Consider the following 26576-nt stretch of genomic DNA (forward strand, 5'->3'; position numbering starts at 1 on the left):
CATTTATAAAAACTTTATAAATTCAAATGTATAAAGAATTTACACATTATCACAAAACATGCCAAACCAACCTAATTCCCTCCTTTGATAGAGTTACTGGCCTAGTGGATGGGGGGATCCCCCTAGTGGATGGGGGGAAACAGTAGGTGTGATATATCTCAATTTTAGTAAGGCTTTTGACATAGTCCCACATGACATTCTCATAAGCAAACTAGGGAAATGAAGTCTAGATCAGGGGTGGGCAAACTATGGCCCACGGGCCGCATCCGACCCCTCAGACCTTTTAATTCAGCCCCCCGGGAGCAGGGTCGGGAGCTTGCCCTGCTCCGGGGCACCTGCCGGGGAGTGGGGTTGGGAGCTTGCCCTGCTCTGGCACTCCCGCTGGGGAGTGGGGTCAGGGGCTTTCCCCGCTCTGCCTGTCCAACGCTCCCACGTGTTCAGGTGGGACCTATGTGAGGGCACACATGTTACTGCAGCTGCACAACCCAAACGCGCCATCAGAGCCTGGAACGTGCAAGCCCACGTGCCTGCTACGTGTTGGCTTAGGTGACTCTGCTGTTTTAGTAGTGTTAATTTTCTATTGTTGAGGATAAAACAAAGAGTAGTTGGCCAGGGAGTGCCAGCTGCATTGTTCAAATTAATCAAAGAGGGCATGGAAAGGAGGTAAGTTTGGTTTAATTATTATAATACTTTATGATGGTATTTATAATAGTAAGTAAGGTTTAATGTTTATTTCCACTAAAATGTATCTTTATGAAATAAAGTTTATTTGAATATCTCCGATTTGTTAATTTTGTGAGCATTCATGGCCCACCAGATGTGGCCCTCAGGCCAAAAAGTTTGCCCACCCTGGTCTAGATGAAATTACTATCAGGTCAGTGCACAACTGTTTGAAAGACTGTACTCAAAGAGTAGTTATCAATGTTTTGATGTCAAACTGGGAGGGTGTATCTAGTTGGATCCCACAGATGGCTGGTATGGGCTGGTAGTACTGGTAAGAAGTGGCTGCCGGTACCAGCCCATATGCAGCCAACTTTAAAGCACTTTAATGTCACTGCCCTCCCCTCTCCCCATCGGCGGCCCTGCTGATAGGGACCCGGGGGGTAAAAGGGGTCGCCCCAGGGCCTGGCGATTTAAAAGGGCCCGCGGCTCCCGGCCACCGCTGCTACCATGCAGTGGCTGGAGCCCTGGGCCCTTTTAAATTGCCAATGGAGTCCCAGGTGGCGTGGGCCGGGCAGTGCGGATGGGCTGGCTGGGGAAGTCTGACCCCACAGCTCCGCCCCTTCTGCTCAAGGTCTCGCCCTTTTCGGGGGCCCAGAGCTGGGCCCCTGTACTGGTAAGTCCTCTGTGCTATATTCACCGCTGCTTGGATGATGGAGTGGAGAGAATGCTTATAAAATTTGCACATGACACCAAGATGGGAGGGGTTGCAAGCACTTTGGAAGACAGGACTAGAATTCAAAACAAGCTAGACAAACTGGAGAACTGGTCAAGATTAAATTCAAGAAAGACAAGTGCAAAGTACTATACATAGGAAGGAAAAATCAAATACACAACTACAAAATGAGGAATAGCTGGCTAGGTGGTAATACTGCTGAAAAGAGTATGAAGATTATAGTGGATCACAACTTGAATGAGAGTCAACAATGTGATGCAGTTACATAAAAGGCCAATACCATTCTGGGGTGTATTAACAGGAACGTTCTATGTAAAACACAGGAGTCTTGCTGTACTAGGCACTGGCGAGGCCTCAACTGGAGTATTGTGTCCAATTCTGCGTGCCACACTTTGGGAAAGACGTGGACAAATTGGAGAGAATCAGGGAGAGCAACAAAAATGATAAAAGGTTTAGAAAGCCTGACCTATGAAAAAAGATTTAAAAAACTGGGTGACAGTCTTGAGAAAAAAAGATGGATGGGGGGACCTGATAACAATCTTCAAATCTATTAAGGGCTGTTATAAAGAGAATGGTGATCAATTGTTCTCTGTGTGCACTGAAGGTAGGACAAGAAGTAATGGGCTTAATTTTCAGCAAGGGAGATTTAGGTTAGATATAAGGAAAAACTTTCTAATTATACAGGTAGTTAAGTTCTGGAATTGGCTTCCAAGGGAGCTTGTGGAATCCTCATCACTGTAGGATTTTAGGAACATGTCTGTCTCATCTCAGTCCCTGGAAAAATCATGGAGCAGGTCCTCAAGGAATCAATTTTGAAGCACTTTGAGGAGAGGAAAGTGAGCAGGAACAGTCAGCATGGATTCACCAAGGGCAAGTCATGCCTGACTAACCTAATTGCCTTCTATGATGAGATAAGTGCTCTGTGGATGAGGGGAACGCAGTAGACGTGATATTCCTTGACTTTAGCAAAGCTTTTGATACGGTCTCCCAAAGTATTCTTACCAGCAAGTTAAAGAAGTATGGGCTAGATGAATAGACTATAAGGTGGATAGAAAGCTGGCTAGATCATCGGGCTCAACAGGTAGTGATCAATGGCTCCATGTCTACTTGGCAGCCGTTATCAAGCGGAGTGCTCCAAGGGTCGATCCTGGGGCTGGTTTTGTTAAATATCTTCATTAATGATCTGGAGGATGGCATGGATTGCACCCTCAGCAAGTTTGCAGATTACACTAAACTAGGAGGAGTGGTAGATACGCTGGAGAGTAGGGATAGGATACAGAGGGACCTAGACAAATTAGAGGATTGGGCCAAAAGAAATCTGATGAAGGTCAACAAGGACAAGTGCAGAGTCCTGCACTTAGGACGGAAGAATCCCATGCACTGCTACAGACTAGGGACCGAATGGCTGGGCAGCAGTTCTGCAGAAAAGGACCTAGGGGTTACGGTGGACAAAAAGCTGAATATGAGTCAACAGTGTGCCCTTGTTGCCAAGAAGGCTAATGGCATTTTGGGCTGTATAAGTAGGGGCATTGCCAGCAGATCGGGGGATGTGATCATTCCCCTCTATTCGACATTGGTGAGGCTTCATCTGGAGTACTGTGTCCAGTTTTGGGCCCCACACTACAAGAAGGATGTGGAAAAATTGGAAAGAGTCCAGCGGAGGGCAACAAAAATGATTAGGGGGCTGGAGCACATGACTTATGAGGAGAGGCTGAGGGAACTGGGATTGTTTAGTCTGCAGAACAGAAGAATGAGGGGGGATTTGATAGCTGCTTTCAACTACCTGAAAGGGGGTTCCAAAGAGGATGGATCTAGACTGTTCTCAGTGGTACCTGATGACAGAACAAGGAGTAATGGTCTCAAGTTGCAGTGTGGGAGGTTTAGGTTGGATATTCGGAAAAACTTTTTCACTAGAAGGGTGGTCAAGCACTGGAATGGGTTGCCTAGGGAGATGGTGGAATCTCCTTCCTTAGAGGTTTTTAAGGCCTGGCTTGACAAAGCCCTGGCTGGGATGATTTAGTTGGGGATTGGTCCTGCTTTGAGCAGGGGGTTGAACTAGATGACCTCCTGAGGTCCCTTCCAACCCTGATATTCTATGATTCGATGATTCTGTGATGATTCTATGTTGGACAAACACCTGTCAGGGATGGTCTTGGTATACTTGGTCCTGCCTCAGCACAGGGGTTGGGCTTGACTTCTGGAGGTCCCTTCCAGACCTACATTTCTATGGTTCTATGATGAAGTGGTTTTAGCCCTTGAAAGCTTATACCCCAATAAATTTGTTAGTCTTTAAGGTGACACAAGTACTCCTCATTGTTTTTGCTGATACAGACTAACAGGGCTACACCTCTGAAACCATTCACAAATTTGTTACTTCTAGAGAATGACACTTTCATCAAATTCTTTAATTATTATTTTATTTTTTCTTTCAATTTAGAACACTACAAGAGTGCCCAAATGCAAGTATATACTATATAAAGCAACATCTTATATTTAAGTCCAAAGAAAAAGAGAGTAGCATTGGGAAGGTGAATGGATATGTCCAAAATATCTGTGTCTTTGTACACATGCAGAGAGCAGAGCCAGGGACTCAGCTAGAAATGTCCAGAGAAGTATGTGGCAGCTACAGTAGATTTCTTAAATCTTCATAGAAAGTCATCATTATGGTCAGGCAGGTCTTACATAATCTCTGTCTGAGATATGAGCCAACCAGACCTCAGCAGAAAATGTTATAAATACAAGGGAAACTGAGAGACTGAGAGGGAGGGAGAAAGAAGAACATGATTCACGGGCAGAAGGTTTGGCTTTGAACCGTTGGACTGAAAAATAAACTACTGCAGTACAAAGCACAATGGTTACACATACACAGGCTCTGAGAATTCTGCCAATCATTGAATATTCCAAAATGAAACATAAATTGCAGTCAGCTCACCCTTCTATCCAGGAGCAGCTCTAAATACAAATAATACCACATCAACGCACTGGCCAGTATTTCAGTCTACCCTAACTCCTTCAAAAGCCAGGCAAAACATGAAAGATGGCAAATCTGAGCTATTTCAGACCAGGGGCAGGAGGGCATTCTGAAGCCCTGATGCCTTTCTGAGAACACCCTGTGTATAGTAGCAATGACCAGAGTTGTGAATTTATTGAGTGGCACCACGTAAGACACTTCGGAGCTGATTCTTCTAGAGCTGCTGAGAGCCTACAGCTCTTGTTCACTTCATTTAGAATAATAAGTGCTTAGAAACTCTGAAATCCAGCCTTAAAAGTGACAAGTTAGGCACCCAGAACTTCATGCACACTAAATTAGTGGACACTTTAAAAAATGTTGGCCTTAATCTTTAACATTGGATATTAAATGCCAACATTTAAAATCTCCTGGCAATATTTAAAATGGCAAAAAAATAAAAAAAATAAAATAACCCCACCACCAAAAAAAGTACATCTTCATTAATTTATAGTGTATCATACAAACAGTTATTAGTTATGGCTGATTCTACTTTATACTGAAAAGCCAGAAAATGAAAGCTGTGCCAACTCTTTATCTGTAGTTCTGTCTCTCACCCGGTGTCCTATACATTCTGTTTAACTGCACTGTGCCTGCAATAGGAGCCCAACATCTCGAGTAGTTGTGCTTTGATTCTACAAGAAAGCCAAGCAAATACCTAACATGTTCTTGGTAGAATTTACATGCTAGCAGCTTTGCAAACAGAGAAGTTACCAATGTTTAAACACGAGGTGGATGCTGACGTCAGTTCTCTACTCAGTAAGTTACTTCACAAACAACTGTCTGTTGTCTGGCTATTGGCTACCTTTTTGAAATATCAGAGAAAGGGGTGTGATAAGGAATTTCATTTATGCTGACAGTCTTGAGGCACTTTCATGAATCGGTTACTTACATCGACATTCTTTTGGGGCTCCAGTTTTGCCATTTGCAGCCTGCCAGGGCTGGTCATTGTAGAGTGGAGCACAGTGCTGACAGTGGTGGCCTGCTGTATTGTGCTTACACATGCACCTTCCATGGACCTAGTGAAGGAAAACAGAACCAGGATCATTCACAGCATAGACTGCAAGGTCTCTGGGAGCAGTGACTGTGTCTTTACATGTGTTTGTTCAGCACCTAGTAGTCCAATGGAGTCCTGACCCTGGTTCTCGGCACAATTGCAATAGTTAAATAATAACAGATAAAACTGAAAAGGGCCTGCACAGTGTCTGCCTCACTAGTCTGAAGCTAGTCATTGGGTAAATAGTCTGCACTTACGCTTTCAACCATATATACAAATATATAACATCCCAAACTCTTCTTGTGATTTTCAAAGCACTACTTGTTGAAGGGCTCTGGCTATGGAATGAACTTCCAGAGGAGCTTAGGTGAAGCCAGATTCTGACTGGCTTTTGAAAACACTCCAGAACCTTCCTCTTTGAAAAAAATCTTTCCACCATACAGAGAGAGAGAGGCAGAGTTTTTATCCTGCAAGGGAGAAGAGCCAGAGATGCTGTGAAATCCACTCAGGATGCTCTTGCTATTGATTTAATGTTGAAGGTGCACAGATACCATGGTGATGGGTGACAATATAAAACCTTAAAACAGATATATTATTAATATAGAGCATAGTTTTAGTAGCATACTCTCTGAGTTCCCATAGTTTATCATGTACCATTATATAAAAGCCATAAGTATGGGTACACACTTAGGGCCAGATTTGCAGCCCTTCAGGCTGCTTTGCACTGCTCCAGTGGTGCATAACAGCTGGAAAGCCTAGCGCAAGGGGAACCCTCAGGTGATGGAAAGCCAGTGCTCTACTAACCCCTCTTCTAGCCGCTAGCATAGGGAACACGTTAGAAGTGTCACCAAGGGAAAGTGGGTGTGGCCAGAGTACCACTGTGGTGTGACTATTCTCAGATACCAGCATGGCCTATTGAAGGCTATTGCAGTCAGATACATGTTGGATGAGCTTTGAGCCTTGTGAATACCTGCACACTGAAAATGTGTTGTGGTGCTCAGTTGTAACCAGGCCATGAATCAAAGGTGATCTGCAAGATGTTGCAGATGTGCCAGGCACATCTCTTAATATGGGAAGCAACTTCATCAATCATCCATGTTATCAAAAAACATTAATGAGGACTTTGCTATTGTAACCAACGCATACTTAGAATAACGGAAATGTAGGGCTGGAAGAGACCTCGAGAGATCATCAAATTCAGCCCCTGTGCTGAGGTAGGACCAAATAAAACTAGACCAGCCCTGACAGGTGTTTGTCTAACATGTTCTTAAAAATTTCCAATGATGGGGATTCCACAACCTCCCTTGGAAGCCTGTTAGCGTGCTTATGGTCAGAAAGATTCCCTAATATCTAAACTAAATCTCCCTTGATACAGATTAAACCCAGTATTTCTTGTCCTACCTTCAGTGGACATGGAGAACAATTGATCATCATCCTCTTTGTAACAGCCCTTAACAGATTTGAAGACTATTATCAGGTTCCTCCTCAGTCTTCATTTCTCAAGACTAAAGATGCCAAGTTTTTAACATCTTTTTTCATAGGTCAGGTTTTCTAAACCTTTTATCATTTTTGTTGCTCTCCCTGGACTCTCTCCAATTTGTACGTCTTTCCCAAAGTGTGGCACGCAGAATTGGACACAATACTCCAGTTGAGGCCTCGCCAGTGCCTAGTACAGCAAGACTCCTGTGTTTTACATAGAACACTCCTGTTAATACACTCCAGAATGGTATTGGCCTTTTGTGTAACTGCATCACATTGTTGACTCATATTCAAGTTGTGATCCACTATAATCCTCAGATTCTTTTCAGCAGTATTACCACCTAGCCACCTATTCCTCATTTTGTAGTTGTGTATTTGATTTTTCCTTCCTATGTATAGTACTTTGCACTTCTCTTTACTGAATTTAATCTTGTTGATTTCAGACCAGTTCTCCAGTTTATTGATTTCAGACCAGTTCTCTTGTCTAGCTTGTTTTGAATTCTAGTCCTGTCTTCCAAAGTGCTTGCAACCCCTTTCTAACTTCCACATGATGAAATTTGTAAAGGCCTCCTAGTATCTTAATTGAGTTGATCAAACAGAGGTGTTTTATTTTTAAATAAAAATTTACCAAGAACAGTAACAGAAAAATAAATGTAAAACAGTATTCAGGGCATTTCAAATGAGAGTCTTTCTTCAGATGTCTGACTGATATCCAAGCTCAAAAGATCTTTCAATGTTTCATTTTTGCTCTAAATGAGAGTTGACCACCACCTAATTACTTGGCTTTTCCCCTTCTTCAGCTACACTTAAAATTATATAGAACAGAAGCTAATAAATCAAACAAGCTTGCTCAGATTACTTCCTATTAAGATAATGAGCTAGATTCACTGGTCCACTCTGGCTGATTTGTGCTGTTCCAACATTGCACAACAGCTGCAAAGCCAGCTTGACCAGCTAGTTACGCCAGATTTATGGCTGCTTTAGGTTGCAGGAGCAACTGAAAGCAGTCAGAGTGTGCTGATGAAACTGACTTAATATCTGGATATGTTTTTAATTACTGCTGTAAAATGGTACCTTACACTCTTTTGTTTGTGCTTTTATAACCACATAGTTCTCAGTGCACTGTTTGCCACTGGGCCTCACAATAAAAAAAAAGATTCTGGAGAAAAATGTGTATGTAAACATGGGACTATTATGTACTCCTGAAAGAAACTAAACAGAAAGGGGCCTTGAACATACTGTAAACAACCCCTGCTTGGCACACACCCGGAATGGGCAAGCAGGTATTATGTAAACACTGTTTGTCTCAGAAATGTCCAGCTGCACAGTGGGAGAAGTGTATTATACCTACCTGGATCTGGTGGCTGTGTTTTTTTGTTTGAGTATGTAACACTTTGATGATATTTCTATTGCTGAGTGTTATGTAAGACTTTGGCTGTTTGACAATTAGACTGTAACTAACCTCTTAGACCATGTTTGTGTCGAAGAAATCCTTGAGCCTGTTTAGTGGAGTTCCCCATGTGACTTGTACAACTATCAGGGAAGAGGGAGCCACAAGGTCTGTGGATGCAAGTGTTTGTTGGGGGAGAGAAATAAGGGAAACCACTAAGGGAAACTGCTGTTCTGTGGCTGTGGTAAAAGAACAGTGTCTTCTGAATCAGGATTAGGCTCTTTGCATGATGAGTCCGTAGGACTTTTGCAGCCACGATGCCACATTTTGGCTGGCTAGCACTGTTGAGCTAGCGTACAGACCTTTACAAACACACACTGTATGAGGATGACTTATTTAGGGCTAGACTGTGATTTGGACTTCACATCTGCACAGGAGACTAAGGTGTAAAAACCGCCCTTACTCTCCTACCTGGGCAGTCTGAGCATTCACCGCCCTGGATCTAGCAGTCAGGGAGTGGGTGGGGATTGAGTGCAGTCTTGGCTACACACCTCCTCCTCGCCAGCCAGCCCAGCTGAACTGTTGTAGGGGAGTGTCACGGTTTGCTGCTGGTATTTGTCTCTGAGACATTATGCCTCCTTGCTACTCCTGGGGCACATACTCCTGAGGTACCACACCTTGCCCAGGGCTGTGCCTAAAGCCACAATCTAGCCTAAGTGTTCAGCAATTCTTCCCATGCCCATTGGCCATGAAAAAAAGAAAGTGGCATCTCAAAACAATCAGCCAGCAGTTCACAACAACAGAGCAAAACAGCAGTTACAAATAATGACAAGGATCAAGCACCCTTGAACTTCAACAAAGAGATATCATGGACACCGCCCCCAAGGACACGTGGCCCCAAAGTATAGCGCCCCCTTTCTGTAATCAATTGTATATGTCAGTGTCTTATAGTACGTTACATGATACGGCCAGAACATGAGGGAAGAAGGGGCAGAGATAAACAGCATGGGTTGTGTGTCCCAATGCTTGTCCATTAATATGGTATATATAGCAAGAATGCCAACCACTGAATAACTTGGCACTGGACCTCTGGAGAAAACGGCTCTAATCAAGAAAGTGTGAGCAGTCATAAAACCCAGGTATAACAAAGAGAGACAGTTGTGATCAGAGTGATAAACAGGTCACGTTTAGAAGAGCTCTCTGAATGACTTCACTAGATACGTTCTTTGAACTCATTGTGCTTACAGTGGTTCTAAATGAGCTTTCAACCTATTAGTTTAAGGAGTAAAAATATCAGGGCTACAAGAAAGTGCGAGGGCCTTTCTACTGCATCGATAAGAACTGTTTTGTGATCTTTCAGGTGCTATGGTGAAGAGTACCCCATAAGAGCCAGCTCCTGAGGTGGTCTAATTGGCACAACTCCTGTTCAGATAGAGACAAAGTGGCAGAGTAGATGCACGACTCCCATGTGGCTGACTTTCTTTTAAAGACATAGTTCTCTTGTGTGGTAAACTGAACAATTCCAAACAGAAAGGTGGTGGGGGGTGTAGTGGTAGTACCACACGAAGTAGAATTAGTAGCCTATGACAGCCCAGAACTGCAATAACAGAGGTAAGGCTGAATTGTTGATCAGAGCTGAGGTGCATTGGCAGTGCTTTTTTTGTCTGATTAACCAGAGATGGAAGCTTTCTCTTCTATTGCAAGACTCCTACTGCTGCCTGATTTGTTCGGTGACATCACAGGCCAGTACGTGTGTTTATTGGAAGCTTGTTGCAGTTTAACTAGCCCCACTAGCACAAATGATGCATGGTCCTGTGTAGTGACAGCCCAGCATTGGCCTATACTGCAGCAGCACCAAGACATTACAGCAGCTCAGGGAGCAAGGAGTCAGAGGTCACGATGCTGGTCAGCTGTTTGCAGCCAGACAGAAGTGACACTTGCTCAGAAACAGAACAGCTGCGAGACTGCAAAGACAAAATGTTCGATGCCCTGCTCTGCACGGACAAGAGGAGGAGCCCTTTTTCAGGGTAGTAGGTTGAGGGAGGGGGAAAAGGAGTCAGAAAGTGGGATGGAGAAAAGGGAGAAAGGAAAAGAAAGAATGGGGAATGGAACTGCCGTGCCTGTGTCTCAGAACTAAACATGAAACACCAGGCCCCGCTGACCTCACTTGTTATCTTAGATCATAGAAATATAGGACCACACACTGCCCCGACTCACCTGTGCCACTCCCACTGCCATTTGCAGACGCTATCAGCTCCTGCTATATGGCAAGGTGAACTAGATCTCACACCAAGTCTTATCTGATAGCCATTGAAGTCTCCCCACTTCTAAGTCTCAAATTGTGCTCCTGGGTCCTGACTTTGTCCCGTATTGTAAATCCATTATTTCCTCCCAGTGAGTCCTTTTTGGGGAACTTCCTTTAGGCATCAGGGGCATATTGTCATGCAATCCCCTTTTTTAAGGTTTATCATGCTGTGCTGAATGAGCATCTTCAAAAGACTTTCCCACCACTCCCACATTATCCCTTTTCCAAAATGAGAATATCCGTTCTTCAAATCCAGCTCAGGGCAGTGGAGACTGGAAGCTGCTACCACCTGATGGCTGTTTGGGGGCCAGAGTGAAATGAGTTTGCTGGGCTCTGTCTAGTTTGGCAGGGACTGGGATCTACTTTACCGAAAACATCAACACAATTGGCACTACTTAGCCCCCACTGGCAGTTTCCGTTGAAAGGCCAAGGGCTGAATGGGCTTAAGGGCTCTTATCACCCTTAGGGATCATCCCTCAGATCAGGGACGGCAGTGCAGAGAAGCTTGTCCTTCCTGTGCGGTACAGTTCTGTGCATAAACTGAGGCCTCCAGCCTCATCTATCTGCTCTAATAGCAGTGGAATTACTAGCAACCTCCCTTACACCTGTGCTAACCTAAAAACATGTATCCAACTTTCAGCTCAGTAAACAAAGCCATATACATTATTCCTGGTGTGTCTGAAGATTCTCGTGCAGTGGAAACGGGTAGAGAACTAAGCATCAGCAAATCAGCTTGTTTTAGCAGCACACAACACAGACGTATTTTTCTCATAAAGAAATATTGTAAGGCATGCCAATGAAAGAGGGGAAAGGACAAGTGAAGGGGAAGTAGAGGGAAAGGGGAATGACAAGAGGAACAAGAACACCTAAAGCCAAGCCTACACTAGTGCCAACATGATGCTTGCAGGAACTATACAATATGACAGACAGGGCCTACAGTCACCAATAATGCTAGTCAATGGGAAAGCAACTGTGGAATTAGGAGTGGTTAGAGAGGTAAAGTTGGTAATGAGTAGCTGGTAATCTGATATGGTCGGATTCTGCAGTTGATTTCTCTAGAGGCCCCATGTTCACCTGAATGCAGAGCTTAGCCCACACTCATTGTCGATGGAAGGAGCACATTTTTCTTCATTTCCTTCAACTTACATTTGCAACTATAAGGCTTTTCCATCTGGGATCACTATGGAGCATTGCTAAATACACAAATACAATTCTCAATTCCTCTCACTGCTTTAAGCATTCACACAGTCATCGGTTCATTTAACCAGAAATTCCTTTTCCCATTATTTTTCTTTCTGTCCTGGGGTCTTTATGTCCTAGTTCACTTTCACACTATTTCCCTTCTTAGCTTGACAGCTCTGTTGTAATGTCACTCATTATGCTATACAATGCAAACAGTGTTACAAAAGTTGACTTGTGTAAGATAAACGAGTGACTGATTTTTATGCACAAAACCAGTTGCTAGGGCATGTTTCCTTCCATTACCTTTTGTTGCTGAATTAATACCTTCCAGTGCTTATTTTCAGATTGCAAATATGCTTGTGTTTTGGTAAATCTTTATAAAATACTTTCTCTGTGATTTATTACGTTCCAGAATTCACTGTAGTGAGCAAGAAGAAAGTGCTGTCTACAAGTAATGTATGTGTCAGGTCACTTGCTATTTATTAATTTGTATTTCTGGGTGTATTTACACTGCAAAAAAAAAAAGAGACTTTGGCAACAAGTCTCAGAGCCCAGGTTAACTGACCTGGACTCATGGGGCTTAGGAACATCTAACTGCTATTTTTAGCCTGAAGCGAGAGCCCTATAGTGTGAGCCTGTGTCAGCTGACCAAAGCACTCTGACTTGCTGCCAAGGGTCCTTTTTTTGCAGTGTAGACGTACCTACAGTAGTGTCTAGGTGCGCCGCCGAGATCAGAGCCCCAACTGTACGTTGCCTAACACAAACACTTGGTAAGAGAAAATCCTAGCCCCGAAGATCTTACAATCAAAATAGATAAGATAGACAATGGATGGGAGGGAAAACAGACTTTAATAGACTGTTTCTTTTATTTAATTTTTAAATGTATTTTTTTTTTGCAGGAAGAGGGCAAGATGCAAGTGCAGAGGAAAAGAGCTTAACACATGGTTATTCTCCAACATAGCTTTTATTTTTGTACATTTTACACTAATTAATGTGCCACTCAGTTTACTGAAATTATTCTCTGGCCTCTATCCAAGTCTAGTCTATCTAGATATTTACAATTAGCTCATCACCATGGCACCTGATTTGAGACCCAATTTCGGGTTTGTATATATCTTCTGTATTTAGCAAGATACCTATATTGTTGATATCTAAACTCCATGGCCCAGATTCTCAAAGATATTTAAGCTTCTAACTTCCATTGAAAGCAGTGGAAGTTAGGAGCCTAAATACCTTGGCGGACCTGGGCCCATGCAACTAAACTTATTATTGAGAGTGCCCTAATTCTCACAGCCTCCCTTGTTCTTGCTAGGAAATGAAGAGCCTTTTGCAGAGGGACAGCCATGTTTTCAGCGGTTTAGGAGCAGATCCTCAGCTGATATGAAGTTTTATAGCTCCACTGACTTCAATGGAAATAAGCCAGCTCACACCAGCTGAGGGTCTACCCTTAATGTCTCACTATTAGGATATGCTGGATGGTGCTAGCTTGATGCTCCTTGTTGTATGTTACATGTAGGTTTACTGACACCTGTCAAGTCAGGCAGTTTTCAAGCTGTGCTCACTGACAGACCAAAAGACGCTGTCAGTTTCTCTGCTCAACTTTGAAAATGAAACACATCTTGAAAAAGTCCTTGGGGTAGATTGACATAGTGCCTGGGAATATTAAGCAGAGCTATGAGGTCAACACCTTGATTATAGCTTTGAAAACGTACATTATTCATCCTCCCATTCATTTTTAACTGCTGTACCGCCAGACTCTGTTCTGATCATGTGTGTGTGTTCATCTCTCATTTCTTTTATTAAGCGTAAATATAAAAATACTATATCACATTATTAGAGATGCCTCTTCAAGCAATAAGAGAACAAATCTGTACACCCTGCTTGTTTGCTCTCCCACTGCAATGCAGGGGAAGATGGGGATGATGGGCAGCACTTACAGGAAGGGATGAACATGGTGGATAATACTGGCTTCCAGGAAAAAGGGTATCTGATTATGTGTGGGGAGGAACACTGGAAACAGTATTGTGATGCCAGTTCTTACCTGCAGACATCAGCTGAGCACTTCTTCGTATGGCTGATGTAGATGTAAAGCAACAACTATAATTTTATATTTAGATGGTTAAGTCAGAGAATTGTGTCTGGAGTAGCAGAGTGTATCACTGTGATGCCTCCTTCGTATCTGTGAATCGGGCATGGAGTCATTACATGTTCCATGGTCTGTTCTGGGTGACCACAATCGCACACTGGAGAGTTGTTAATTTTCCATTTGTGCAGCAAGTATCTGCATCTGCCATGGTTTGTGCAGATGCGGTTTAGGGTTGCTCATGAGCTTTGTGTGGGGAGATCAAAGCCAGGGATCTTCTGCGTTGGGTCTTTCACAAGGGGTTTATTTGTGACTTCATGTGAACTCCATTTGGCTTTGGAAGCTCCAGCAGGGTTGAAGGTGCATTGTTGAAGTTTAAATGTGTGGGTCCAAAAGGGCTTACGCGACTTCAAGCGGTGGTGAGGGAAGTTGTTAAGGCCCTGGTGGATGGGAAGACTTCATTTTCCATGGTCCTCTGGAATTCCCAAAGGGTTGTGGCATCATGCTGAATGGATGGTGAGCGATGTGCAACAGCAGTGGCAGCCAAGGTGTTGGAGTCGACTTGAGGGTTCCATTGATGCACTGCATTGTGGTGTTCAGTTGGATATCAACAAGTCAGGAATGGCTACTTCTGGTCCATACCGGTGCACAGTACTAGGCTACGGAGTACACAAGGGCCATCGCTGATGTCCGTAACACTGATGCTCTCCAGCTTGTGCTTGCCAGTTTCTGGACCAGATTGACCCTTGTCTTCGTCTTGGCAGCTACCTTCTTCAGATGGTCCTGGAAGGTTAGAGTGCGATCCAGCTTCACGCTGAGATAGGTTGGAGAGGGGTCACGTTGCACAGTGTTGTCACAGAAGGTTGATTTCAGGGTGTGATCAGTGTTCCTGTTATCAAGATGAAATGCTGTGACTGCTGTTTCGTGAGGATTTGGCTTGAGCCTCCATTTCCTGAAATATTCCTCTATGGTGTTTAGATCCCCGTTCAAGGTGGACTCAATGTCGCTGAAGGTGGCTGCTTGTGTTACCAGGGCAAGAGCATCAGCATATGCCAATTTGCGTGATTTCATTGGAGGCATGTCACTCATATAAACACTGAGAAGTGTCAGTGCAAGTACTGAGCCTTGTGGCAGTCCATTGTTGAGGAACTGGGGAGAACTGACTTTGTTTCCCAAGTGGACACGTAGCTGCCTCTTGCTCAGCATCGTCCATAGCAGGCATAGTGTTTTGCGCAGGGAATGATCCTTGCAAGCTTCAGCATCAGGCCTTTAATTCAGACCATATTGTAGGCTGATGATGGGTCTACAAAGGCTGCGCTGGTCTTAAATTTCCTCTGTAATCCAGCCTTGATGTGCGTTACAAGGGCCAAAACTCAGCTGCAACAACTGCGTTTAGGCTTGAATCCTGCTTGTTCTTTGGGGATCACTGACTTGACGAAAGGACTGATTTTTGGTCCTTGTAATTCACACCAAAGACAGATTCCAGCTGAACACTAACAAATTCATAGCTGGAAACCAGCTCATCTGTATGATAGTATTGTTCAAGATAGGCATTAGAGTTGTAAAGATGTATTTAGTGTTTAGACTACATAAAATGCTTGTAAGTTGCCTCATGCATTAATCTTACTTGTAATGTCTGTCCCCATGCTATAAGGTAATATGTAAGTTTTGTTTTATAACTGTAAAAATGCTTGCTCTGGCTCCCCGCCCACCAAGGACTATGAAAACTAAGTGGGCCATTGTTGAACATCGTGATAAAAAGACAAGGTTAATAGCCCTCTCGTACCCATTAAAGTGCTATGTGCAAGAAAGCCCCTCCCATCAGCCTGAATGCTGGAAGAAGGGGATAAAACATGGACACACACAAATTTTCTCTCTCTCTTTGCTGTTTGGACTCTCACAAGGGCCAGAGCTAAAAACAAAAGCAGAGATCCCCAGGCCAACCTGGGTTAGCCCTAAAAGACATTCAGTGCTGACAGATTACTACACCTCTGACACCCTTTGTAACCATAGACTGTAACTCATTTGTGTATATATGTTGCCTGCTTTAACTTGTAAATAACTCTCATTTCTTTTTCCTAGTTAATAAATCCTTAGTTAGTTTCCTACAGGATTGGCTACAAGCATTGTGTTTGGTGAGATTTGAGGAACAAAATGACCTGGGGTAAGTGACTGGTTTTGTGGGATTGGAAGCAACCTGAATATTTTGTGATCTTTGGTGCATGGCAACCAACTATCTCTAGTCCAGCTTGCCTGGGTGGCAAGCTAGACTGTAATGCCCAAGGGGACAGTCTGTGACTCTGTGGTAAGATTGTAATAGTGCTTCAGGAGTTCACATTTGTTACTGGGTTGGTGAAATCTAATTATAGAACATACCATCAGTTTGGGGTGTCTGCCTTGTTTTTTGACGTCTGCCCTGAGATTGGCACTCACGGTCATGACCCACTCCAGACAGCGTGACAACTACATGTCAAAAACCCAACCTCTGGAGGCTGATAGCTTGGGCTAACCCTGAAGGCCACTCAGAAGTTGCAACTGCTGGAAAATAAGACAGTCCCTGAGACAGTTGGGCTCCTGTTCATTTGGGACCCAGGAGTGGATAGATAACCAATGCAGAGCACAAAGCACCGGTGAGAGATGTTCTTCACTGCTTATTATCTGCCAAGTTGAGGCCCAGTTTCTGGTTCTCACAGCAGATCCAACTGGCAGGGACCCTTTGGTTGGTGGAGCCCTGGGTATACTTTATAATGGCTGAGTCCAGCTTGATCTCGATGGTGGGCTTGCGGCTGTAGAACTTTCTGCTACTAGAGCCTGGGCTGAGCTCATTTCCTTTGTGCAGTGCTTTGAAGCTGTGGTTGAAAACCACTCTATAAGAGCCAGGTATTATTATATTATTTTAAACTAGACTGTGCCAAGCACTTAAATGTGCTGTCAGAAACTATCTTCCATTGGCCAGGCATGACCTAGATAACCTAACAAGTCTCTTGTGTCTCTAACTTCCATGATTATTTGGTAAAGCCTGAGTGAGCCTTTATGGTTTTTCTCCCCTGCTGATAATAGCTTCTCTTAATTAATTAGCCTCTTACAGTTGGTATGGGTACTTCCACCTTTTCATGTTCTCTGTATGTATAAATATCTTCTTACTGTATGTTCCACTCTATGCATCCGATGAAGTGGGCTGTAGCCCACGAAAGCTTATGCTCAAATAAATTTGTTAGTCTCTAAGGTGCCACAAGTACTCCTGTTCTTTTTATGGCACATGTAATTCCAGAGGCTTTTTAAAAACAGACCAGGTGCAGTAACAAATGTACACACTGGATATGAACAACTTTCCTTTAAGAATGTGTATATCATTGAAGATAATTCATAAAATCAATAGGTCAGCTTGAACAATTAAGAATTATCAGCACAAAAAAACTGCCACTTGAGACATATAATCATTAGTCAATCTGCAGTAATAATGTAAACAGATTTGACATTAGGTCTAATTTATTAATGGTAAATAATTAAGTAATCAATTGCCACTCCTTCATTCCTATGACCAAAATCATGATACTGATCTGCATGTCTCAAAGCCATAGCAGTCCTGGATGCTAAGAATAAAATAAAGCTGTTTCTAAATCCCAAACAAACCTGGTAGTTTCATATCCAACTTTATTTCTTATTTACTTTGTACATCTACCATAAGCCTTTCACCTTAGCCCTTCTACCTAAGTTTACCATCCCCTGTTCTGAAATGGAAGTCACTTTAAGAGGCCTAGATTTTCCTACGGGGTTGCCCTACATGAGCAAGCAGAAGCAGATGAATGCAGAATAATACCAACCAGCTGATTCAAGTTGCAGTCAGAGAAATTAGCTATTGGGTAAGGTAAATTTAAGTAATTATTGAAACTCATGGCTATCACAATACCCACAAAGTGAAAGTTAATGGAGTGTTCATTGGGGAACATACAGACCTCTGCATATAGACAAAAATGAATACCTGTGAATACAGCCTCTTGTTTTATATCATTCTTGACCACTGTTTTATATATTAGAAGCTAACTTGAATGTATTTTTCTTAGAGCAGCTTATCAGATGTCCATATTAGCCATCTTAGTAGTCAATTGTCCTGGCTGATGTAGAAAAGTGACCCAGAGTCTAGTCTGCTCCAGATTCAGACGTGGTGTAAGCAGTGTAGCTCCTCTAACTTCACTGGAATTACATCTGTTTCAACCAAGAGTGAAATGAACTATGTATGTCCGTGACCCAGGTACTGTACAATATCTGTTCCTATCCCCAGGCCCTGAGCCAGGCTTCCAGCCATCCTTCTACCCCAAAAAGGCAACACCTACACAGAAGATTTTTTTTTTTAAGTTGGGCTCCCAACTCATGAGGCCACAAAAAAGGGTTTTCAGGGAATAGGGAAGAGCTGTGTAGCCACATTGGAATATTAACAATCTGAATTTTAGTCCTCATGCCCCATATCAAATCCCAGACCAATACAAATATTAGTTCACCTACACCCTTAGCACTCGTCCACCGGTTTCCCACGTATCTGACATTCAGCTTTTTAGTATCATCTCTTCCAGATTGCTGAGTGTGACATGACTGAAATACTTCAACTTGCTTTGCTAGATCTATCTGAGACCTGTCAGATACACCCTGAGCTACCAAAACACACATTTGTTATTCTTCTGTTCATTCCCCTGACCTGCAGAACAGAGACTGCCAACACCACATCCTGCTCTTTCACTGTCCAGCTTTGAAAGCCATAATTAGCTAGGAGCTGAAACAAAGCCTAGATGTTTGTAAAGTTGGAAAGTGTTTCTTTCCCGTTTTCATCAATATAATCTATATGGGATTGATTTAATGGTGATGGGATTAAACCACTGACAATTTCCTAACAGCAGACACAATTACAGGGTGAACCACTCTGATGCATGTCATGTCATAAACATATAAGTAAGTAGTATGTTGTGCATTTACAGACATATACATTCACATGCATATATAAACACTACACTACATATATTATACATAATATAAAATCGGGCAAAATGTAAGTAACAAACTTACTAGAATGTGTTTACTGCACAGTCACAAAAAGCAGTTTAGAAATAATTAAAATTTTGTTATTTAAAAAACAAAAATTCAGACTTGAAAAACAACTGTTTCCCATTGAGGACAAGCTCCATGTGAAATCTGAAGTTTTAAAATTTTGCCATTTTTTAAAGTTATATGTGTAATCAAGTCAACTATATATTTTAAAGCAAGAGTATAATTTCCCCCCACGTCTATGGTTGAATAGATTCTACATGAACCTTCCTATAAAACTTCACCTTAGAGTCTAAGCATGTAAAGTTTTATCTTAAGAAGAAACTTTTTAGAAATATGGATGAAGGTCCCTAACTCCAGGCACCCACTTTTGAGCATTCTGGCTGTGATAAGTAGCTTTTGTGTCAAATTCTGCAGTACTTATTGGAAAACTAAAGCCTCTATATTTCCACTTTTGGTAATTGCTTTTACCATGCAGATGTTAGTGACAAATTGGAGGCTAAAGTTGTGTTAAGATTTGCACTGAAAGCAGGACTGACAGCCTTCTGTTTCAAACTTTAGTGATTGAATTTCATCTTCTAATTTGGCACAATAACTCTTCAGAGCACACGTAAACTTTCTGTGTACATTTCTAAGTAAAATGCTTCCTCTACATGAATTTATTTTCCTGATATTTCGTTGGGTTCTTCTAACTAAAGAGCTAAAGTCCCCACAAACCTCCCCTCTCCCGCACCCACCCGAGGTTTTCTCTCAGACACCAGGCCCTTTTGAAATATTAAAATTAAACACACAAGGCCAGATCCTCAGCTAGTGTAAACTGATGTAACTCCACTAAAGTCCTCAGAACTCAGCTGATTTTCCACAGATAAGGATCTAGCCCATGAGGCTCAATTCTCAACTGATCTGGTCTTATTGGTGGGAAATGCCTGGGTGGTTCTAAACCATCTTTTCAACTCTCCTGTCCTAGGCTGACCAGATGCTGAAACAGTACCTGATGCAAGCCTTGTGGCTGCTCCTATGCTGGCTGGAATGGACTAACAAAGTAGGCCCTAAGAGTTAACTTTGCTGTAGAAACTTTATATTTCAATTTCCTGACATTTGTGCATTTAAATTATCAACATAGGGCTTATCTTCACTACGGGGGTAAGTTGACCAAAGTTACGCTACTCCAGGTATGTGAATAACATAGCTGGAGACGACGTAGCTTAAGTTGATTTACTGTGGTATCTTCATTGCACTGTGTCGACGGGAGACGGTTTCCTGTTGACTTACCTTAATCTTCTCGGAGAGCTGGAATACCGGTCAACCAGAGAGTGCTCTGCCGTCGATTTAGCAGGTTGTCACTAGACCCACTAAATCGATCCCTGTTGCATCGATTGCAGCAGTATCGAACTCCCCGTAGTGAAGACCAGCCCTTAATGTCCCATTCAATTGTGGGGAGGTGTTCTTCTGTTTTGGCCTTTGATTTCTTTCCTTATTTCACACTGTTACCTGTGCACTATTATTTCTACAGAATATATTCATATATGTGTAACCCTTGTGCCAGGTTAAACCAGCAGCAACAAGGGCTGGGTTCGTATCTAAGAACATAACATAAGAACATAGGGGGTTCCTTTTCAACAATACAACACAAAACCAGCTCGAACCCCCACCCAGTGACCTGGGACAATTACACACGACCCCCTGGGCACCTCTAAGGCCTGGTCTACACTAGGACTTTAAATCGAATTTAGCAGCGTTAATTCGAATTAACCGCTCAACCGTCCACACTAGGAAGCCGTTTAATTCGACCTAGAGGGCTCTTTAGTTCGAATTCGGTACTCCACCCCGACGAGGGGAGTAGCGCTAAATTTGACATGGCTATCTCGAATTAGGCTAGGTGTGGATGCAAATCGAACTTACTAGCTCCGGGAGCTATCCCACACTGCACCACTCTGTTGACGCTCTGGACAGCAGTCCAAGCTTGGATTCTCTGACCAGCCACACAGGAAACGACCCGGGAAAATTTGAATTCCTTTTCCTGTCTGGGCACTTTGAATCTCATGTCCTGGTTGGACATCGGGGCGAGCTCAGCAGCACCTGCAACGATGCAGAGCTCTCCAGCAGAGGAGTCCATGCAATCCGAGAATAGAAAGAGGTCCCCAGCATGGACAGACCGTGAAGTCCTGGATCTGATCGCTGTGTGGGGCGAGGAGTCTGTGCTTTCGGAGCTGCGCTCCAACAAACGGAATGCAAAGACCTACGAGAAGGTCTCCAAAGCCATGAGAGACAGAGGATACAGCCGGGATACAACGCAGTGCCGCGTGAAAATCAAGGACCTGAGACAAGGCTACCAAAAAGTCAGAGCGGCAAACGGACGCTCCGGAGCACAGCCCCAGACATGCCGCTTCTACGAGGCACTGCATGCCATTCTAGGTGGGTCTGCCACCACTGCCCCACCAGTGACCGTGGACTCTGAGTATGGGATAGTGTCGAGGGGCAGTTCCTCGGCGATGTTCGCCGATGGGGAAGATGAGGAAGGGTTTGTGGAGGACGACGCAGGCGACAGCGCTTACAATACCGCTTTCCTCGACAGCCAGGATCTCTTCATCACCCTCACAGAGATCCCCTACCAACCCTCCCCGGCCGTTAACCCGGACTCAGAATCAGGGGAAGGATCAGTCGGTAAGTGCTATAAACATGGAAACATTTATTTTTTAAAAAACAGGAATAAAAAATATGTAAAAACTATATAAAAACTTTTCCTTAACAAACTATATAAAGAGAAGGTCCACACATATAGGGATGGAACAGAAATCCTCCTGGGACAGTTCCACGAAGCTCTCGGAGAGCAGCTCGAAAAGTCTCCGCAGGAGGTTCCTGGGGAGAGGTGCCTTATTTGGTGCTCCGTGGAAGCACACTCTTCCGCGCCAGGCCATCCTAATGTACAGCGGAATCATTGCCTCCACCAGCATTGCAGCGTACGGTCCTGGTCTGTGCAGGGATTCGAGCAGCATCCTCTCTCTCTCTCTCCGAGTGACCCGCCTCAGGGTAATCTCGTTCGGCGACTGCTGCATCTAATTAGGGCAATTAGTGTACTGTTACTATTGTGAATGCTTGACTTTTACTTTGCATAGCAATGACCTTCGTTTAACAGCCACGTGTTGGAGGCCACAGAGGAAAAGCATACAGTGATCTTTCCTGTGCACAGCCGCGAGGGGCTGGAACAGGGTCAGACTTTATGCTTTACAGATTGCCTTCAGCGGGAGGGCACAGCTATCCATTAACTGTTAAGCAGCCTATAGTGTAGTGCTTACCAGGCCTAGCTGCTACACGGATTCAGCTGTACCGCCCCGCTTGTCCGATCTCCTGTGCAAGACCGCAGCCAATGAAAGCGTATTCCGAAATCTCGAACTTGTACTGAGAGCTCGTGAGACTAGGTGCCCTGTATGGTCTTGTTCACAGAAACTGAGTAGACTGTGTTCAGTGTTCGCAAACATGTATCTTTGCAAGGAAATCACTTCCTTTTTCCCATCACACAGCTGCAGGTCTTTCACGAATTGCCCCGGCATCCCCCTCACAGAGGCTGGCGCAGATTAGGCGGCGAAAGAAAAAGACTAGGGACGACATGTTCTCTGAACTGATGGCTTGCTCCAGAGCTGAGGCGGCCGAGCAGAGACAGTGGAGGGAGACCCTATGTCAGCACCAGCGCTCACACAGCGAACGGGAGGACAGGTGGCGGCAGGAAGACCAGCAGGCGACTCAAACGCTGCTTGGGCTAATGAGGGAGCAAACGGACACGCTCCGGCGCCTTGTAGATGTTCTGCAGGACCGCAGACAGGAGCAGAGAGCCCCCCTGAACTGTATCTGCAACCGCCTTCCCCCGCCACAAAGTCCTGTCCCCCCCTCACCAAAAATCACAAGAAGGAGGGGCGCTAGGGGCCGTGAAAACTGTCACTCCACCCCAGCAGAGCGCTCATGTACCAAACAGCTCTCATTCCCTAAAGTATGAGAAGTGCTTCCCTTCCTGGATCACCCAGTCCCAAATCCAAGTTTCATCCCCCCACTGTGTAGTTGAGTATTAAAAGTAGTTTGTTGTTATTCACTGTTTCCGTCACGTTTTCCTTGTCAGAAGACTTTGTGTGAAGGGGGGGGAGGGGTTTTTTAATCGCATAGGACAGCCTCCATTACCAGGGTACAGACTTGGGGGCAGGATCAACAGCAGGACACACACAGACTGCAGTCACTAGGCACTAGGGTCATTCTGGGAGGTGAATGCTGCCCCGGGTCAGTCTGTGAGGTGTATGCTGCCCCAGGGTCCTAGCGCCTGCCATCCACAAATGGCAAGGCAGGCTGCCCTTACCATGCCCTTCCCCCCTAGCCACGAGCCTCTCCGATGCCCTGAGCCCCAGCAAGAGCCCTCATCCATGGACACATACTCACCCTTCCCACACACCCCTCACCCCTTCCTACGCCCCAACCCCCAGTCCAGAGCCTGCATCCAAACTCCGTCCCAAAGACGGCACCCCTCACCCCTTCCTGCAAACCCACCCCTTCCTGCACACCCACCTGCAACCGTCCTCCCCCCAGAGACCGCTGTAGGAGCAGGAGCCTGTCATTCCTCTAGTGTAGAAGCGGTCTGGACATCAGTGCACACCGTACCCACCACAGTCCGCGTCCATGTTTCAACCCTTGAACAGGAATTCATAATTAAAGAAAACTTTATTAATAATCAGTGTTCCATTAAATTTATTTTAAAACGTGTGTTGGAAGGGGGGAAACCTGGAGAACGGGGTATGTAACCGCAGATCGAAGTCAACAGTCACTGAAACAGGCTCAGGTTCAGCTTCTCTGTAAATCAACTGGAGAGTCATAGGTTACCCTGCTCTCCGAGGAGCCTATCTTTCAAAGCCTCCTGGATGCACAGCGCTTCCCGCTGGGATCTTCTATCGGCACGGCTGTCTGGCTGAGCGTAATCAGCAGCCAGGCGATTGGCCTCAACCTCCCATCCAGCCATAAAGGTCTCCCCCTTGCTCTCACAGAGATTGTGGAGCACACAGCAAGCAGCAATAACAACGGGGATATTTTTTTCGCTGATGTCCGAGCGAGTCAGTAAGCTCCGCCATCTCCCCTTGAGACGTCCGAAAGCACACTCCACCACCATTCTGCACTTGCTCAGCCGGTAGTTGAAGAGCTCCTTCTCACTGTCCAAGGCGCCTGTATAGGGCTTCATGAGCCAGGGCATTAGTGGGTAGAATGGGTCCCCGAGGATCACTGTAGGCATCTGCACATCCCCAACCGTTACTTTGTGGTCCGGGAAGAAAGTTCCTGCCTGGAGGCGTTTAAACAGACCAGAGTTCCTGAACACACGCGCGTCATGAACCTTGCCCGGCCACCCGACGTAGATGTTGGTAAAATGTCCCCTATGGTCCACCAGTGCTTGCAGCACTTTCGGTTAATGTACTCGCTGGCCTGGTGGGCCGGTCCCAGGATAGGGATGTGAGTCCCATCTATAGCCCCACCGCAGTTTGGGAATCCCATCGCGGCGAAGCCATCTATGATGACCTGGACGTTTCCCAGGGTCACTACCTTTGAGAACAGTTGCTCAACGATTGCGTGGGCTACTTGAATCACAGCAAGCCCTACGGTAGATTTGCCCACGCCAAAGTGGTTCGCTACTGACCGGTAGCTGTCTGGCGTTGCAAGTTTCCAGAGGGCTATGGCCACTCGCTTCTGCACAGTCAGGGCTGCTCGCATCCGGGTGTCCTGGCGCTTCAGGGCAGGGGACAGCAAGTCACAGAGTTCAAGGAAAGTGCCCTTACGCATCCTGAAGTTCCGCAGCCACTGTGATTCATCCCAGACCTGCAGCACTATGCGGTCCCACCAGTCCGTGCTTGTTTCCCGTGCCCAGAATCGCCGTTCCACACCATGAACTTGACCCATTGCCACCATGATCTCCACTGCGCGGCGTACCCTGCTTTGTGACAGGTCTGCGCCACTCTGTGACTTCCTGTCCTCACCGTGCTGCCGGAGCCTCCTCGCCCGATTTCTCAGCAGCTGACTGTGGAAGAGGTGGACGATAAGGTGCGAGGAGTTGACAACGGCCATAAGTGCAGCGATGATCGCAGCGGGCTCCATGCTCGCAGTGCTGTGGCGTCTGAGCTGTAAACGACCAGAGAAGGGCGCGAACAGATTTCCCGCCGGCGCTTTCAAGGAGAGAGGGCGGGAGTGACGGTTCAATGATGACAGTTACCCAAAACCACCCTCGACACATTTTTTCACCCAGCAGGCATTGGGGGCTCTACCCAGCATTCCAATGGGCAGCGGGGACTGCGGAAACTGTGGGATAGCTTCCCACAGTGCAACGCTTCCAAAGTCGACGCTGGCCCCGTTACTGTGGACTCAGACAGTCGAATTAGTGTATTTAGTGTGGATACACAACTTCGACTTCATAAGGTCGATTCCACAAATTCGAATTAAGTAGATTCGAAATAGTCTTGTAGTGTAGACGTACCCTAAGAGGATTTACTTCCCCTCTCACAAGGACAGAGTCTGAATGTAGCAAAAACTTTTAATAGGAGGAAATTAACTCAGCATTAATTTGGGAAAAACTGCAACTAAGGCCCATAAACACAAACCATGAGCAAAAGACCCACCCCCAAGTAAGTTGGGAGTGTCCTTTTCCCCTCAGGGTCTTAAGTCCAGCAACCCAAAAGTCCCTTTAACGTACCCATCCCTTCTCTGCACCCCACTCACAGATGCTGTCCTTGGCCAGTGCAGCCCAGAGTTCAGAGGTTCATCTGCAGAGTTCACCTTCCACCCTGTGTGGAAGGTGAGGGGTGGTGGTAAGGAGGTACCTTACATGCTGCACTGCTCGGGCACTTGCTTGTTGCTCCAACGGCCGATTTCCATGCCTCTGCAGGGCTCTGCTCTGGCCCTCTCCACCAGCTTCTCTGCTGGCCAGTTGCCACACCTCTCCACCAGCCACCCTGGTAGCTGCTGGCCACACCTCTCCACCAGCTGCCTGCTCACCAAGATGTCTTCAGCCCCCCCGCACACACACTTAACACAGCTCTCAGTGATTTCAGCTGTTAGTGGGGGAGCCTCACTGCTGGTGCACACTGGGCAGTCTCTTGCAATAGAGATACTGTCTCAAAGTAGGTCTAATACTTAGTCCTAGGTATCAGTGATTTCAGTTCTCTAGCATGTAACAAGACTCTCAATTGAGTCTAAATTAGCTCTTTTATTATACCATGGAGAGAGGAAGGGTCAAATGATATCTAGGACCCTTAAACAGGACCCACACCACCAAGTGCAAGTACCTGTCCCCACCCTCTCTCAACTCATTGGGCTTTGGAACACATGTCCCCTGCCTACTGAGTGCTGTTCAATTGAGGGTAAGTCCCTCCATTGGGGTATGCCAGGTACAGTTCTGCTGCCCTCGGTTCACACAACAAGGATAGCAACCCTTTATAACTCCTGCCCCAATAACAAGGAGACTGGGGATACAACATTTGGGCAAGCAGTCCCATCATGCTGAGCACCTAGACAGGATGGTTGTGTCCATGCAAACAAGATCAGCTTCTGAAGTCTTTTTTCCACAGCTCACCACCAGATGTCAGAGGAGAGCTCATCCAGACTCTGCTTACATATGAAGTGTGTATGGCTACAACTTCTATTATAACTCTCAGCTATGCTTTTGGGCATGCTCCCACACAACT

At 45.1% G+C, this 26576-nt stretch overlaps 1 protein-coding gene across 2 annotated transcripts in view; it reads right to left on the bottom strand.

Annotated features, from left to right (window-relative positions):
- The window catches only part of NTN4 (netrin 4), a 95367-nt gene that overhangs the window by 26040 nt on the left and 42751 nt on the right, over positions 1 to 26576 (bottom strand). For both annotated transcript variants that reach the window (XM_045019669.1, XM_045019622.1), the window contains exon 4: positions 5296 to 5422. In XM_045019669.1, the coding sequence (XP_044875604.1) occupies positions 5296 to 5422 (127 nt within the window). The remainder of the gene's footprint in view (positions 1 to 5295; positions 5423 to 26576) is intronic.

This window comes from Mauremys mutica, chromosome 1 (assembly GCF_020497125.1).
Source record: "Mauremys mutica isolate MM-2020 ecotype Southern chromosome 1, ASM2049712v1, whole genome shotgun sequence".
Lineage (NCBI taxonomy): Eukaryota > Metazoa > Chordata > Testudines > Geoemydidae > Mauremys > Mauremys mutica.